This window comes from Labeo rohita, chromosome 4, assembly GCF_022985175.1.
Source record: "Labeo rohita strain BAU-BD-2019 chromosome 4, IGBB_LRoh.1.0, whole genome shotgun sequence".
In the NCBI taxonomy this organism is placed as follows: Eukaryota; Metazoa; Chordata; class Actinopteri; order Cypriniformes; family Cyprinidae; genus Labeo; species Labeo rohita.
Window position 1 is genome coordinate 20,351,698 of NC_066872.1, and position 18,134 is coordinate 20,369,831.

At 35.8% G+C, this 18,134-nt stretch overlaps 3 protein-coding genes and 1 pseudogene across 4 annotated transcripts in view; 3 read left to right on the plus strand and 1 right to left on the minus strand.

Annotated features, from left to right (window-relative positions):
* The window catches only part of LOC127164208 (gastrula zinc finger protein XlCGF8.2DB), a 196,520-nt gene that overhangs the window by 41,227 nt on the left and 137,159 nt on the right, over positions 1–18,134 (minus strand). The gene's annotated exons all lie outside the window — the stretch shown is intronic.
* Positions 1,137–7,493, plus strand: LOC127164184 (gastrula zinc finger protein XlCGF57.1). Of its 2 annotated transcripts, XM_051107963.1 has the most exons (4): positions 1,137–1,194; positions 1,776–1,932; positions 3,272–4,600; positions 7,475–7,493. In XM_051107963.1, exons 2-3 carry the CDS (start codon positions 1,848–1,850, stop codon positions 4,579–4,581), a joined length of 1,395 nt encoding a protein of 464 aa, XP_050963920.1. In that variant the 5' UTR covers positions 1,137–1,194; positions 1,776–1,847; the 3' UTR covers positions 4,582–4,600; positions 7,475–7,493. The 2 variants fall into 2 exon arrangements, with proteins under 2 accessions (XP_050963920.1, XP_050963919.1); XM_051107962.1 differs by lacking the exon at positions 7,475–7,493 and having other exon boundaries at positions 3,272–6,046.
* Positions 1,182–18,134, plus strand: part of LOC127164203 (gastrula zinc finger protein XlCGF7.1) — a 240,762-nt gene continuing 223,809 nt past the window's right edge. Inside the window, exon 1 of the mRNA XM_051107991.1 lies at positions 1,182–1,194. The gene's annotated coding sequence lies outside the window, so the exon portion shown is untranslated. The remainder of the gene's footprint in view (positions 1,195–18,134) is intronic.
* LOC127164172 (gastrula zinc finger protein XlCGF57.1-like) lies at positions 9,594–14,864 on the plus strand (annotated as a pseudogene).

Genomic DNA, 18,134 nt, shown 5'->3' on the forward strand with positions numbered 1-18,134 from the left:
GTATTACCACTGAAATATAAACAGGACATTATATTATTGCAAAATCACAATTACATTTGCCTTCAAAGCTGATTAAATTGCACTTTTAAATTTGTTCTGATATAAAAGATATAAAATAATTGAAAAATTAATAATAATAATAATGCTTTTTTTGTGGTTATTCTTGCGACCAACTACCCATTCCTCTCGCTTTTCGTCAAACCTCTGAAGCTTCTTCTTGAGCGCTGTTTGAGGACTGCTCAAATTTTTGAACAGGCTTATGTGTGCTGTAAATGCCCCGACAACCCCCTGGCTATGTTAATGACTTTGGAAGGATCTGCAATTATTTCCTGTTAAAATAAGTGTTTAAAAAGTGGACCCTACCTTTTCTTATAAATACAGGACAATGACTGGGGTTCCTCATCCCAGATTTAAAGGAAACTTTACTGTATCATTAGAAAGGAGATGTTACGTGTTTAGATGTTTCACACCTAGTTCATCTGAGCCCTGCAAATGCTCTCGGAGTGATTCAGCTCGTATATGTGAACAAACATGGGATCTCAGACCCCCCTAAAAAGACCCAAAAGCAAACCGTACTCAGACCACATGCAGAGGTGGTCTGAGTTCAGTTTGTTTTGTGGGTCCGTTTGTGGTTTGATTTCCTTGTGATTTGTAAAAAAAAAAGCAATGAGGTCCCGACACGCTTTATATGGACGAACATAAAAGTAATATGCTAGAAGCTGAACTAAGCAGTTTACTATCTGTAGATATTTTATGTATTTTTTATTATATAGTTATGTAATTTTCAGACGTTTCAGTCTACAACCACACATTTAATTTTAATCTACAAATTCTTTATGAGTTTAAAATATTCAGAAGTTCTTTCTAATCCTTTTAATATCAAGAAAACTGGAGTTTATCTTTGATTGATATTACAGTATCACCTAGTTTTTCACGAATTGAAAGCACTTTATATTTGCTTACATTTAGATTAGATATAAGGCTATGTCTGTATTAATACTACTCTGTATTAATAGCTTTGGGGTTTGATAGCTCTGTAATTCATCCATTAAATTCATCATATACCCTATTATTTACATTTGTTTTCTAATGTAAATCCTGTGGTTTTGGCGTAAAAGACTTTTATTTTGGTCGGGCGACGTGACGCCATAAGGCTCCGCCGCGCTCCTGCGTTTGTGATTCGGCTGAAGAAAGGTGTGTGTTTTTTTTTTTTTTTTTATCATTTATAGCGCTTACATCAATACATCTCGTTTAAAGAATTGTATATAGAACTGTGAAATGAATTATTACCGACTGTAACACTGTAATGATGGAGAAACGAAGGTTTTCGAAACTCCGAGTCAAATGAATCATTTGTTTCACAAAATGATTCACTGTTTTGAATCGCTCGAATCGCCGCACGCTGGCGACAAATGCTGCTCAAAGCAGTGTAAATGCAACGACACAAACAAATACATTTTGACAAACCAACTGCAAATGTTCTCATGAAAGTGTAATCTAAGTAAATATAATCTACATATCAGTAAATACCAAATAAATATACATACAAATATGAACCTTATATATATGTCGGGCATATATGTTAAGTGCTAGTTTGTTTGTTTGTTTATTTAAATCAGGTGATTTATTTTTTTTTTCTTCATTTATTTATTTTATTTATTGACTGACTCCCTTACCAGTGCTCTGACTTCTGAACTAGGGATCTGATTGAAACCCACACAGAGATTTATTTTGCGTTCATTTTTCTTTCTGTTAATTATTCTCATCTTAAACAGGACAAAGTGTCCATACACACAGAAAAACTTCTGGTAGATCAACTGAGATCCACGTGACACACTGTTGTAAAGATGGCGTTTATTAAAGAAGAGAGTGACGACATGAAGATTGAAGAAACATTCAGAGTCAAACATGAAGATACTGAGGAACAAACAGGTTGGTTTTCATTCTCAAACCTGAACTTAAATCAAACAGTTAATGTTTTTAAGTGACACTAATAATAACACAAAGACACAAACTGTGCACTAAAGGAAACATCTGTTGTGACTTGAGCATCTTATATCATTCCCATTTGTAAATGTATCTTCAGAAGTTGATCTAGGATGAGTGATTCTTCTTCTGAACTCATGTAGCAGCACGTGTTGGATATTCTTCACATTAAGAGACACAATGTAAATTTGAGGAACAAACTCCGAATTGAACTTCATTAAAAGTTGGATTTGTACAGAGAATGAGACTAGTTTTTGATTATAACTTTATTCAGACAAACTGAACACTTTTAACTAAAAATGCAAATGCCACAAAAATCATATAAAATTATGTGTTAAATAAAAAAATGTATAATATGTAAGACTGTAATGTATATGTTGTTAGTAAAAAAAAATAGTGCATTAAGTATGTTAAATATTATGCTATAAACAATAACATACTACAGTCAACAAAGTTCTTTTCAAGTATACGGCCGCAAATCCTTCCAAATGAAATGCACCACTGACTGTTTTTTTCCTTGCACAAGCTGAGATAGACGGAAGTTTGTTGGTGGTATTATCCAGTGTTGTTTGCCTTGAATCAACAGGTTTTGGCTGAGGTGCATGATGTCTTGTTAAGTGATTAAACAAGTTGGTTGTGCTTCCAGAAGTTTTAAGTGTAGCCTGGCAAAGCTCCAAATGGCATTTGTTTATCTAATTGATTACTCCCTGACTTATTTTTAAAACTAAACGCACACCCACACATTAGCTTTGAAAGCTGGAGGAGCTCTTATATTTTCCGCCATTTGTTCCCGCTTACTTGTGAAACAATGGCCGTATGTATATGAAGGGCAACTTTTAGCTTTGTGAACAGCGAGTCAGTGCCAGGAGCAGAGGAGGTTGTTTGACACATAAAAGGCATTTGATAAAACTTTAAAGTAAACTTAAACTCTGTTTAAAACTTGCTATATAAACATTCTATCCAAACTTATGTCAGTGATCTAGGGTGTTCCATTTAAACCCATCTTTCTAATTCTGCCAGTATTAATTATTAAAATGAAACTATGTTTCTATTAATTGCACAGCTGCAATGGGGCCCCCTTGTGGTTTGAGGGCTGTACGCAACTTGCATACTTTGTGTATAGGGAGGACTGGCACAGATGAAGTGTCTTTCATTCCAGATTGAACTTGGCAAATGCTGTGGCCAGTAACTCCCTATTCCCTGTGCAGTCCTCCTGACTTAAATGATGCAGACAGTGGTCAGCGCTAAACTGGTGTTAACTTGTATTTGTCTCTCTTTCCCTCAGACCTGATGGCGCTGAAAGAGGAGAGTCAAGAACTGAATGAAACACAAGAGAAAGATCAAAATGAGAAACACTGTATTTTCAAAAATGGAGATGAATCGATTAGTTGCTCGCAGACTGACAAGACTTCCTCACCAAAAAAAGCTCAAAAAACACAAAGTACAAACCTTCATTCCGAGATGAGAATTCACACTGGAGAGAGCTCTTTCACCTGCCAACAGTGTGGACAAATTTTCAATCGGAAAGGAAGCCTTACAATCCACATGAAATTTCACATTGAAAAGAAACCGTTAATATGCCCTCATTGTGGAAAGTGTTTTACACAAAAACAACTTCTTAATGTCCATATGAGAATTCACACTGGAGAAAAACCTTACACCTGCAAACTGTGTGGGAAGAGTTTCACACAGAAAAATAACCTTAACGTCCACATAAAAAGACACACTGGAGAGAAACCTTACACCTGCAAACTGTGTGGGAAGAGTTTCTCATTAAACGGATATTTTAAGATTCACATGAAAATTCACGCTGAAAAGAAACCATTAATATGCCCTCAATGTGGACAGTGTTTTTCACAGAAAAAACTCCTTAATGCCCACATGAGAATTCACACGGGAGAGAAACCTTGCACCTGCAAACTGTGTGGGAGGAGTTTCACACGTAAAGGAAACCTTAAGACTCACATGAGGATTCACACTGGAGAAAGACCGTTCGTATGTGCTCAGTGTGGAAAGAGTTTTACACAGAAAAAACTCCTTATTGGCCACATTACTGTTCACACTGGAGAGAAGCCTTTCATCTGCCCTCAGTGTGGAAAGAGTTTCTCGATTAAAGGAAACCTACAGGCTCACATAAGAAGCCATACTGGAGAGAATCCATTCACATGTGATCAGTGTGGAAAGAGTTTCAGATATAAAGAGAACCTTAATTATCACCTGACGATTCACTCAAGAGAGAACAGTTTTAAATGTCAACAGTGCGAAAGGAGTTTCACAGACACAAATCACCTTAAGAATCATGTTAAAGTTCACATTGGAGAAAAGCCTTTCATGTGCCATCACTGTGGAAAGAGTTGCTCAAAAGGAGGACACCTCAAGGATCACTTGAGAACTCACACTGGAGAGAAACCTTTCACCTGTGAACAGTGTGGAAAGAGTTTCACATTTAAAGGAAACCTAAAGACTCACATGAGGATTCACTCTGGAGAGAAGCCTTACAAGTGTCCTCGGTGTGAGAAGTGTTTCACACGTCAAAGCAGCATGAAACGTCATTTGCAAACTCATTCTTCAGATGGACTCTTTAACTGCGGTTGAAACCACATACTCTGAAGAAGTACTTATTTTCAATACAAGTATTTATTTAATGAGTGCTAAAATAGTATGTAGTCTGTTATGATGTGATTGTTATTTAACACATGTAGCACTGACCCTTTAACTGTAACACTGAGCGAGGTGACTGAGATAAACATGCTGTTCAGTAAAAGCAGGGTCACAGATACAAAGTAGTTGTGTGAGAGTTATTTATTTGCTTTGGAGAAGAATAAGAGTGAAACAGTCTATAGCCTAAATGCGTTAAGTATGAATGCAATCTGCACATTATCCATCGTGTTGACGTTGCTGGGCGATAATTCGATAACGATAATTATCGCGATGTAATTTTCCTCGATAAAACTATAGAGTTCGATAAATGTTCGTTATCATTTTTTATGTGCCAAAAGCGGAACGAAACAGCGCGATTTGAATCGCGCCACAAAGACCGTTTATCCGCTGGGACCAAAGTTCAGCGATGAACACAAATGACTGCATAATTCAAACTAGTTTAAAGCTGTGTGCAAGTCAGCAGGCTTTTCAATGTACACATTGCTATCATTTACCATGGATTTACTGTAGTAACACTCACTGCACCAGGGGCGTAATTTTCACTTTTCAAAATCCTGTTCGTGTCCCCCACTTTCAAATACGTTTGTTAAATTAATGTCTTGTATTGTAAAATTCGCGCAACGGTTAAAACGAAACCGAAAGTAAAACGCGCACGCGCATTCAAAAGCACTTTTTATACCCCGCGTTTAGAGAGCGGTTCCCCAATGCGCGTAAATTAGGCTACATAACATACCTAGGCTGTTATTTGTATGTAGGTTAGTGTAGTTATCTATAGCTCTGTATCATGCTTGTAAAATTTGGTCTCTATTCGCACTTTGAATAATGAGATAGTAGCCTAGTCTAGGTTGGTTATGGCTTCACTTATTGTTTGCCCTTAAAACGACTACTTTTTGTTTAGACTTTTTTTATTTGTACTGTTTTTATTTATATTTGTAAAAATCTTCATTTAGGTCATAATTCATGTACAGTTTTAAGTTCTAAAGAGACTCACATAAAAGCATACAGGAGAGAAGCCAGTCAGTTGAGTTTGTAATATATGTAAATGCAAAAAATGGGATTCAAATCGAAAATATTTTTCCCCATTTTGTGTCCCCACCACTTCTCAAACCAAACACCCTTGCACTGCACCATGGTATTGTGACAGCAATTCACATTGAAAATTTTTTACAGGAGTAATGGTATGTAATTATAATAAGTATGTATTTGTTATTAAGCTATAGCATGTGTGCATTCATACCAGTTGTTTTTAGACTACTGTTTTTCATACAAATAGGCTACCTATAAAACCATGTTGTTTTTACCATGGTATTGAGGTACAATTATGTGTGGTTTTACCTGTATTTATCATGATTTAAAATGTATGCTTGCTACTATGGAAGACCAATGCTTAATTAAAAAAAAAAAATCTGGGTCAGATCAATTTTTACAGATGTTACTGATTGATAATGAACAAATGTTTACCTCTGCATCCTCAAGCTACTGTCAATTGTGCATTTCTAAGACAAAAAAAGTTATTATTATTATTATTAATAATGATTATTAATTATTATTGTCATCATAATTATCAGACTGCCTAAACCTGTTTCTTTATTTGAAACAATATAGAACATGCAAAGGTATTTTTTTCTATTTAGATATTTGTTTTGTTAAGGAAAATTAATCATCTGGTTTCTACAACTTTCACTTTGGAGAAAAAATCTGACTTTAAACTTGAAAGAAATAAAGATTTTACATTTATCGTGATAATTACTGATATTGACTGATATGAAAAAAAAATATTGTGATAATTATCGTGATATTTTTTTTGCCCATATCGCCCAGCCCTAGATATACATATCTCAGAGGTTGCGTTAACCGAAAATTGTCTGTCATTGACAGATTTTTTTTTTTTTTTTTTATCAGTGAGGGAAAAATCTGAAGGCCGTCCATCATATGACAGATTACAAAGAGAGTGATTTATTGTAACTTGTAACTTAACTTGTAACTGTAATTCCCACCTCTGCCCAGTTGGTGGTGAGTGTGCACCAGTGTAGCAGCAGAGCACTGGATCCAGAGCAAAAACGAAACTGTCACAGACGTTTTGCTATGCGTTTGATTATGCGCAGGCTATCTGTCACGCCTAATTAAACAGTGCCAAAATGGTATTGCTTGAATTTCAATGAAATGGACAGAATTTGAAATCTGAGACTTTATCTGAGACATATCGAAAGTAACACAAAGCTTAGCCTTTTGCATTTATTGGATGGGAGTCGCACTTTCATCAGCTGAAAACAGCATAGACCAAAGATCAATTGGCATTTACGAATAGATGCTGGTTCATAAAAATGAGAATATATTAAAATCGCTGTCATTGCGGGGTGTGGTGTTGGACGTGAAAAGCTACGCAGTCTCATCTGTTTCTGTTCTCTTTAAAATAAATGCATAAGCCTATAATCATCCTGTAGGTTCATAATTAAAAAATGAAAATGCAAACAAAAATAAAAGCAATTAAATGTGTTATAATAATTAAAATGTGAAAATTAAAATGACGGGAATTTTTACGACCCTGTCCGTCAAAATGAGAGGGACAGGGGTGTCCAGTCCTGCTCTTGGAGGACCACTGTCCTACAGAGTTTAGCTCTAAGCCCAATTAAAGCTAATCAATTTCTTTGGAAAACTTAAGAAACTTCTAGCAGATTTTTGGGGAAAGTAAAGCTAAACTTTGTAGGACACCTTCCCACCCGGAGCAAGTTTGGACACCTTTACTTTACATATCTACATGTTTTGATGTTGATTGCTTTGTGCCATTAAACTGGGGTTAACTTTTTTGTTTGTGTTTCCACCTTAGACCTAATAGCACTGAAAGAGGAGAAGGAAGTACTGAAGAGAAAGATCAGTATGAGAAACGTCATGATTTCATAACTCGACAAAAGAAAAACCTTGACGTCCACAAGCAAATTCACACTGTGGAGAGCCTTTTTACCTGCCAACAATGTGGAAACAGTTTCACTCATAAAGAAAGCCTTAACAGACACATGAGAGTTCACACTGTTTATCACTGTGAAGTGTGCCCTCAAGACCCTGATATACTCAGGTCTTTTTATTCTTCTCTTGGGGGTAAAAAGAAGAATAGCTCTGCAGAGTTTAGATTAAACCAGGGGCGTCGCTAGGACTAATCATTCGGGGCTCGAGCCCCGAAAGTTTTTACTCCAGCCCCGAATGTTTTTTTTTTTTTGTATGACCCTATGATTTCCACGGAATTTGACAAAGTTTAAATAATTTAATCAAAAGTTGGTCATTAAATGTAAATCAAGTCCCGATATGGACTAGTATCTGTAAATATCATGTCGCAAAAGACTATTTAAATATGAATCCTGCAAGTTCTGCGTGTCTTTTTATGAATGAACGGCGCGGATGCGCGGTTTCGTTTTCTACACATGTAATACTGACACGCGCAGTGATTTCAGCGTCTGCCGTTTCACTAAATGAGGACATAAATACATTAACAGCATCTCCAGAACTGCTCTGAGAGTCACTTCATGAGCATTTCACTGTTTCATTTGAGTAAACCAAGCGTCAAATATATATAGAAATGTAAAGGTATTCACGACAAGTCGGCAAACCCCTCAAAATAAAAGTTCGGTTTAGCTTTATTAATCATTCAGTATAATGCACGTGCCTACTACTACTAATTAATAAAAATGTATACATTTTTTTTAAACACAATATTTCTTCCATGTTTTACATTTTAATAGTAAATCCCATTTATTTGCCAAAAATAAAATATAATTTTCATTAAAAGATCAATTAAATCAATATTTTATACCCTCATCTGATAACCAGAAAAATACACAACACAGAAGTTGTTTTTATGCATTCAAATAAACAGACATGCTAAAACATATTTGGTAACAATAAAACGTAAAGTGACAAAAAAAAAAAAAACATTTTATATGGTCCTAAACATGTAATTTTTCTTAACTTTTGATAAATGGATGGTAATTTAACCATTAAACAGAAGACCAGAAAAATGAAAACAGAAAACAGAATTTGAAAAAAATAAATAAATAAATAAATAAAACGGAATTTAGGGGAAAAAAAAGGGCCCTATTTTTGCATGCAACTATATATTTGTTACAGTTATAAATACATTTTCAAATGTATTATTTTATTTGTCTAACATATTTTTGTAATGTTATAATTTTGTTATAATACTTTGATATGTTTGCTATTTGCAGTGATTACTATTTACTATTGTTAATAGTGTGACAAGGTCTTTAACACCCAGTTTAATGCCCCCGGACCCATCTAGAAGGATCCAGGTTCAACCACTTGTGTCTAACAAAATCTTATGTGAGCATGATGTGAGCTCCCACCAACTACCACTAGCCCCTGATGTTTTGGCACCAGCCCCGGATGTTTTAAAATCCTAGAAACACCCCTGGATTAAACCCCTATTAAACACACCAGATCCAGCACGTAAAGCACTTGACAAGCTACGCCAAAATCGCGATTCGATTTTGCGCGCGATTTTGGCGTAGCTTGTCAGTGCTTTACGGCTCTGTGTATTACTTGCCGCTCCAGCTGAACGCACTTGATGGAGCTTTACTACTAATCAAAGTACCGGCTTCACTGACTAAACGCGCCTCACGACATCGTGCGATTATCGTTGCAGCCCTAGCAAATGGTAATATAAGTAAATGGTATATATATATATATATATATATATACTTGTAAATCCCACTGTTTTCATTCTTATACTAGTATAAATGGTCTTTTAGACAGAATCTCACTCTCTTTTATTTGTAGTTCTTAATTTTCAACACACCACTGCACCACTGGACAACATTTATTTAAATATGTATTTCACCAATAAGTCTAAACTTCTCTTGCATTTAAATTAGCATTTTTTACATTTTAGACAGCAGCATTATAAGACTTTTATTTTGGTATTATGATGTGACGTCATAAGACCGCGCCCCTCTCCTGCATTTGTTGTGAATCGGCTGAAGAAAGGTTAGTATCTTTAAGCATTTAAAGTGTGTAATGCAATGCAAGAAGTTCATGTAAATTCATAGTTTTACCAGCAACGTAAAATGGTTTAACTATTGATGAATTAAACACTGCGATGCTTTATCTAATACTAACAAACGGTATTTCTATGAGTTAACAGCACTCAGATATGATAACAGAAAAGCTGCGTCTCATTTGCTCCCTATGTAGTGAATCAGTTTATCGCAAACACGAATGAGAGTGATGAGAGAAACGGTGCTCTATGAAACAAAACAAAATTAGGGTTGCCAACTTAAGACAAGGAAAATATGGGACAATATGATTCTTTGTAGGAAAATAAGGGATGCTCAAAATATTTGTAGTGTATAACGTGTTTATGATATGCTTTTCACACTATGCTTAACCTTGGCTTAACATTGTAGCTATAAAATTGATTGTTATAATCTGTTTTGACTGCCCTAATTTTTACGTTTTTTTTAAAGAAAGCTTATTTCAGGCGTGAAATTCTGTTTGTTAATCAAATTCTGTTTGTAGTCATCACTCAGAAACATTGCAACATTTTAATTAGTTTACATGGTTACGAAAATAAAACTATAAATAACCAGCAGGGAATATTCTGAGGTTCTGATTAGGTTATAAAATGTTTTTATTCAGTTTCCAGAAAATGACCAAATAGGAACGTTCTCTATTTGTTGGGTATGGTGTATGTCTGAATACAGGGCAAACTGCGTTCTAGGCTTTCATACGGAATGCTTCTTTGATGCCCTAAATATGGGACGATTCTGTATTATACAAACCCTGACCTAATACCAAATATAAAATGCTGTTTTTGTATGTGTCTGTGTCTAATCAAGTCATTTAAGGCCATTAACTCTTACTCCGACTTGACTCTCTTAGCAGCATAGTAACTAGGGAGCAGATTGAGATGCACCCAGAGATTTAATTTGCATTTATTTTTGTTTTTCTTAATTATTCTCATCTTCAACAGGACACAGTGTCCAAACAAAAAAACAACTGGTGAAGCAGCTGAGATCCATGTGACACACTATCATAAAGATGGCGTTTATTAAAGAGGAGAGTGAAGACATAAGGATTGAAGAAACATTCACAGTCAAACAGGAAGATACTGAGAAACAACCAGGTTGGTTTTCATTCTTAGAGCTGAACTCACTCATTTGATACTTATTAAAATGTCCATCTCTATGAAATGAATATTTTTGAAGAATGTCATATCAGTGTCCTAACTGAAGTAGTTTTATTTGATCTCAAGAGGGAAGCTTGACAAATGCATATGGCCTATCGTTAAGAAAGAGCCTGCAAATTGACAAATTGTCTTTGATAAAACAACAAGAGTTCAATAAATGTTCGATGTAATGTTTATGCACCAAAAACGTAACAAAACAATGCTACTCATTTGAGCTGTGCCACACCAACTGTTAAAATCAAAGTTCAAACTGCCGTGTATTATAAGTTAATTTAAAAAGCATTAAATGCAAATTTACTTCCTGATGAGTCTCGGCTCACGCGAGCACTAAACAGTGCTGTGATCAAGAGTGAAGCGCTAAGTGAATAAATTCACCTTTTTTGTCGGGGTTCCCCTGGTAAATTGGTATTTTAGAGGCTAAATATGACGTTATTGGAGACGCTTAACCCGTGGACATCAAAAACAACCCGCGGCAACAGTGTTAAAGTAGCAACACTGCAATTCTCTTTCATGACTTGAAACAATGTCACTCATTAGACAACATGCAGAAACTAAGAAATGTATGTTTCTATTAAGATATTTATTTTGTTCAGGAAAAATGAATAGTTGAAAAGTTTGAATAATTCAAATATGTGAAGTGTTCGTGAGGTTCTGACCATGTAGAATAGTTTAAAACAACAATCAGTGGTCTGGATTTTACAACTTGCACTTAGGAGCAAAAATCTGCCTTTGAACTTGAAGGAAATAAAGCTTTTATCGATTTATTTGTTTGTGATAAATAACAATATTGACTGATTTGAAGAAAAAAAAAATATATGTATATATATATATATTTTTTTTTTTTGCCTGATATTGTCCAGCAGTAACTATAGCTTGGATTTTGCATATTATGCAATTACAATTTTGACACTGGCCATTGTGGAGATTGAGGTAATAATGTAGCCATCGAGGTATACATGAACTCAAACCCCCAACATTGTGAGGTCTGAATTATGTGAAGAATTTATGTTGGGAGTGTTGTGTTTAATAGCGAAATCAGTTGCAGTATTGGTATCAATGATACTGGTCTTTATTAAGAATAGGCTACTTATAGAAAAGATGGCTTGAAACATTAAATAAATCACCTAAGTTGTTTCCACATTCATTTGGGGATTCAGTGTCAAACATGAACAATATAAATATTATATGATTAATTGGGACCAATAACAGAAAAATGTGATTCATTTTGAAGTTTAAGTTTCCCATATCTGATACACTAAGTTCCCTTAATCTGAATCAGGTTTATCAAATAAGGGAGACAAACAAAATGAGCAGAGCGGTGGGTCCCTATGACCAGGAGTGACTGGTCTGTAATATCCCAATAAAGTGCCACTAACTTGTATTTGTCTTTTTTCACTTTAGACCTGATGGCACTGAAAGAAGAGAGGCAAGAACTGACAAAGATAGAAGAGAAAGATCAATATGAGAGACGTGATTTCATGACTATGGAAACATCCATACAGTCCGAAACAACTTCATCACAAAAAAAAGTTCAGAAGACCGAATCTAACAGTGACTTCACCTGCGAACAATGTGGAAAGAGTTTTCATCAGAAAAGAAACCTTCAAATGCACATGAAAGTTCACAGTGGAGAGAAGCTTTTCAAATGCCCACTGTGTGAAAAGAGATTCTCACGTAAACAAAACCTTAAATGCCACATGAATAGTCACACTGGATTGAAGCCTTTCATTTGCCAAGAGTGTGGAAAATGTTTAGCACGTAAACAAAGCCTTGAAAACCACATGAAAGTTCACTCTGAAGAGAAGCCATTCACATGTGATCTGTGTGGGGAGAGTTACAAATATAAAATATCCATTGATAACCACACAAAGAAAGATGGTTTTAAATGTCAAAAGTGTGGGGAGAGTTTCATCTGCAGAGGAAGACTCAAAATTCATATGAGGCTTCACGCTCTAGAGAATCCTTTTACCTGCAATATGTGTGGGAAGGGCTTCCTATATAAAGCACAGTTTGATACCCACATGAGAGTTCACACTGGAGAGAAGCCTTTTAGCTGCAAACTGTGTGGCAAGAGCTTCACACGCAAAGAAGCTCTTAAGAATCACACGGTCGTTCACACTGGAGAGAAGCCGTTTCCATGTAATCAGTGTGCAAAGTGTTTCAGACATAAAACAACCCTTGATTTACACATGAAAACTCACACTGGAGAGAGTCCTTACACCTGCAATGTGTGTGGAAGAGCTACTTAAATAAATCAACCCTTAAAGCCCACATGAGAAATCACACAGGAGAGAAACCCTTCACCTGCAAACTGTGTGGGAAGAGCTTTACACAAAAAGGAAATCTTAAGGTTCACATGAAAACTCACACAGGAGAGAAGCCTTTCGTGTGTCCTCAGTGTGGAAAGTGTTTTGCTCGTGAAATAACCCTTTCTTACCACATTAAACTTCACTCAGAAGAGTTTAATTGTCATCAGTGTGGACAGAGATTCCCAGACAGGAGACGCCTTTACTGGCACAAAAAAATTCATTCTCGAGAGACGTCTTTCACTTGCCATGACTGTGGGAAGTGTTTCAGATTTAAAGGAGCCCTTAAGGTTCACATGAGAATTCACACTGGAGAAAAACCTTTCACCTGCACTCATTGTGGAAAGAGTTTCAATCAGAATGTAACCCTTAAGATTCACATGAGGCTTCACACTGGAGAAAAACCTTTCATGTGTCTTCACTGTAAGAAGAGTTTCAGATATAAAAGAGACCTGAAATGCCATATGCAAACACATGGAAAGAAGCAGCAGTGCTCCACCAGTGTAACAAGAAAAAGAAAAAGAAGCAGTTGGAAAAATCATCCGCACATTCTCTCTGAAGGAAAGCAGTTTAATTGTGATCAGTGTCGTAAAACATTTCGTTTGCCGTTACACTTAAGGATACACATGAAAAGTCATACAGATGTGAGACCCTATTTGTGTTCTTTGTGTGGAAAGCGTTTTAAATGGCTCAGCAGTTTCAAATGGCACCAGAAAATGCGTACCTGTCTGAAACTGAAGCTACGTTCTTACCGCAGCCGAAAGTGACCCAAGTCTGATCATCCACTTTCATGACCATTTGCATTCTTTTTCTCTTTATAAGTTTGACTTTTTTATACTCATATATTTGCTGTGTACTGCTATGTATGTGACCGTCTGCTTTGCCATAATTCAGTTTTGTATAATTCAGTATAATTAAATGTAGACACTCCTTTGTGAATATGAATTCGGATTTAAATCTCAAAAACATTACAGTGGGCATTTACACCTGGGCTTTTCATGATCGGATAACTATCCAATCAGAGAAAATGTGTAAACAGGCACTGACAGTGTCAGTGTAACCTGATTGATAATTTCAGAATATTACTTGTTTTTAAACCCCAACTGAGCAGGCTGAAGGACGCAATGGCAAGGAGAACAAACTCAGGTAACAGTAGTGGAGAAAAAATCTTGAGAGAAACCAGGCTCATTTGGGGGAACAGTTCTCCTCTGGCCTAAATGAACAAACATAGATATCTAAAATTTGTCATGACAGGATTTTCCTTTGTGTACACATCGTATAAACAGGGGTTGAGCTCCAACAGAGCTGAGCTCCTCTCTGAATATATAAACAGGTTTATTCCCCTAGAGCTCAGCAAATTTAGTATCGGTGTTGAAGAAAAAATGTAAATGAGTGAATCCAGCCACGAGTCACTATGACTGACAGTGCTAACCGTAGCAATGTACAGAACAAAACATCTGACTGGGCATTAAGAGATTTAGAGTAACAAAACTACATCAGCAAGAAGTGCATGTTGGCTGAATCAATTTAGCAGCTTTTACTGTTGAAGACACTTCAATAAAATCTTTAAAAAAAAAGTCAAAATATTTAATGCATCGTTATTTAATTGTTATACTATTACTAATATTTAAAGGGGCTATGTGTAAATTTTAGCGGCATCTATCGGTGAGGTTGCGAATTGCACATAGAGAAGCTACAGTGGGCGTCGTTTGAGACAGTAGAAAGTAGCCAGTCAAGCAATGAGGTTTCTTTACAAAGGTAAATTTCATATGTTCGGCCTGTTCTATTTATCTAATTGTTTAATTTAACAAGCTTTAAAATGGTTATAGGCCGTAACATTTGGGGGTTCGTCCGGGATTTGAACCCAGGGCCTCTGCAGAATGGGAATCCTCCCTCAATGCCACCTATGAACTCAAAATATAAATGTCTCAGGGATATATGTAGAACCCTTAAGTGAATAAATTGTAAAAATGCAAATTATCTTTTTCCCCCTTTCCAACTTTATAAAAGAGGGGGGATTATTTATTTCTATTAAACACGAAATAAAGCATCAGCAACGACATTATCTTTACCATGAATATGCCAACTATCCAGTTCAAATGTCTGTAAAAACAAACTTAAATGTATCAAACGTTTGTTATCATTTTTCATTTGGTTCAGGAATACTAAATGGTTATATGACCTGTGTAGACAATCAATGGATACAAAACGGAACCCACATAAATGTCAAAATGTTGGAGAGCAAGGACAAGAGCGAGTGCCTCCTTAATTGTGGAGTAACATCATTAGTGTTTATTAAATTTTTGTGAAAAGTAGCAAACGGGATGCTCAACACCAGTCTGATCTCGTTAGAAAAGTACAGATCCCGCACCTGTGTCACTTGCATCAACAGCAAGCAAGAATGGAGATGAAAATCAGGAGCAAAGAGAATAGGAAAATTGAGCAGAAGCATTTTAATTTTTTCAAAACTCACATGACACGATTATGTTCATTTAAATGGTACTTTGGGGCTAAGAAGATCAGTTAAGGGAGAAGCAATAACAGATTTTTTTTGTTTGTTTAGAAAAATTCCTGTAATATTCCCAAGAATTAATGCAGTTCACGGCGCATAGTGGGTACAGGAAAATGAAGGATATCCTCCACCTTAGACTCAACAGGCCGAACTTACCCGCCCCCAACAATCTTTCCCAAATATGTCACCGTAGCTCGTCCGAATTTGCATTTCGATGGACTGATTGTAAGATTAGCATGAGACCGACAACTGAACTTGAACTTGAAGGCGTCGAGTTGTTTCTGTTCTGGTCAGAACGCATTATGAATAACTAGGTCATCCTGATACACCTCAACATTGTGCATGCCCTCGATAACACGATTTACCAACATCTGAAAGACTGTCAGTGCATTTCGTAAACCAAAACCGTACAATTAAGGAAATGGTCATGTGTAACGAACGCGGAGATCTCTTTTGCCCGTTCCGTCAAAGGCACCTGCCAGTAACCTTTCGAGCTGGTCGAGCTTAGTAACGAAAGCAGCGTTTTCGACACGATCAACGCAGTCTTCCATGTGAGGCAAAGAGCAACTGCCTGGTTTTGTGATAGCATTAACTTGTCTAAAATCAAGACAAAACGGAACGTGTCATCGGATATCTTAACCGGCAAACAGTGAGCTCCAAGAGCTAAAAGTCGGCTATTTTATTTTCGAGCGTAAAGTTGACCTCTTTTTGCAACTGAGCTAACTTCTCGGGACTTAGCCTATATGTTTGTTTTTCATGGGCAATGAATCGCCAACATCGATATCATGATAAATGAGCGAAGTACAAGGAACATCAGAAAACAGGTCACCATAATCCGAATGACATTAATCACATCAGCGCATTCAGTAACAGTCAAATGGGAAAGAAACGAGTCTTGAATTATCTCAGGATTTTTCAACCTTCCTGCAACCAGTTCTGTAGAGGGAAAATCAACATCTTTTCTCAAATGTGGTCAAGACAGCGGCAAAAGTTCAGCACTGGACAGCGCTCCATTAGCGCTCCAGAGCAGCAAAAGATCCATCAACTAGTGTCATCCTAGTTCATGTTTTTAACAAAATGGTGTTATTATATTGTTGTACACAAAAAGTTTCTTCTCAGATGGCTAAATGGCCCTTGGAATTTTAGAAAGGGGTGAATTGTGTTTATCTTCATAAAATGCTATAGAACACATGACAACTAATAGTGAATACTAAAGCAGGTGTTTCATTGATGGTCCATATGGTTACACTGTATGTCTGATGGGCTAAATATGGTTAATATCTCACTGTAACTTTATATATAAATTCACAACATCATTCAATCTCTTGTATATATGAAAACCTACAGTGAATATTATTAGGCTACAGTAGATTGTGTATAATTACATTGTCCATTTGACCCAAATATGTGTATTATTCATTTTTTAATTCACTAATTTAATGTGAAATGTTAATAAATGCATATAATTTTTCAAGAACACTAATTCAGTTAAACACTAATATAAAAAAAATGACTAATCAATTAATGTAACATTGAAATAAATATATTAATGGCTATAATTATTATTATAAATAATTGAATAAATTGAATAATCAAATTAATTATTAATGAATGAATGAAGAATAAATGAATATAAAAGAAATAATAAAGAATACAAAAAAAAGGTTGCTCTTTTGAAGCAAAACACATAGGTTGCATTTGAGGATCCTTAGATTCCTCACTGCACTGCTGGAGATCATTTGGGATCACACTTTACTGGTGGATTTACTGAAAATTTTAGTCCAAAGATTTTTGCAGATGCTGGTTAACTACTAGTTTGTTGACTCAAATTGATGTGATAACTAAACACTGTTGAGGGCTACAATTTTGCTGTTAACCAATACAGACAGAAGATACAATAGAGCTTAAAGGCATAAATTCAACTGAGTTTTAAATTCCTTAAAGAACTTTAAAGTGTGCCAACCCGGCTTGCCACCTTGCATTGTTCACAATAGGTGTGTTGTCTTATGATGTAGCATTTTACCGCAAGTACTCTTAAGAAATGGTTCACTTACTCAGTTCTTAAGCATTGAATCAATCAGGTAAAATATAATGGCTCTGATGCTTTTCCAAAAACTAGTTTCCATGGACTTAAGCTGGCATGTCAGGCTATTCAAAGTTTAATTTTTTAAGGCTTGTTACACTTGGTGACAGATTGCTGGATCCCACAGATGAGCTTTGGCAATTAACTTTACAAATAAAGGACATTGTTGAAGTGATTTGTGCTCAGAAAAGTTTAGTGTTACATGTTGCTTCTCTGAATGTTATTTTCCAAGAAAACTTCCAGAAATGTCCAGAAATGCAGCCTTTCCACAAGTAAATAAAAACAACAACAACAACAAAAAAAAAACATTACCTGAGACACTATCCAAAGCTGATCCATTTTTCAGATTATAGACAATGTCATTAGCAGACTGGTGATCAAACTATTGGC

Coding starts and splice junctions, on each gene's coding strand:
- LOC127164184 (XM_051107963.1), top strand. CDS start 1,848: ATGGCGTTTATTAAAGAAGAGAGTGACGACATGAAGATTGAAGAAACA. Junction 1,933..3,271: donor AGATACTGAGGAACAAACAG/GTTGGTTTTCAT, acceptor TCTTTCCCTCAG/ACCTGATGGCGCTGAAAGAG.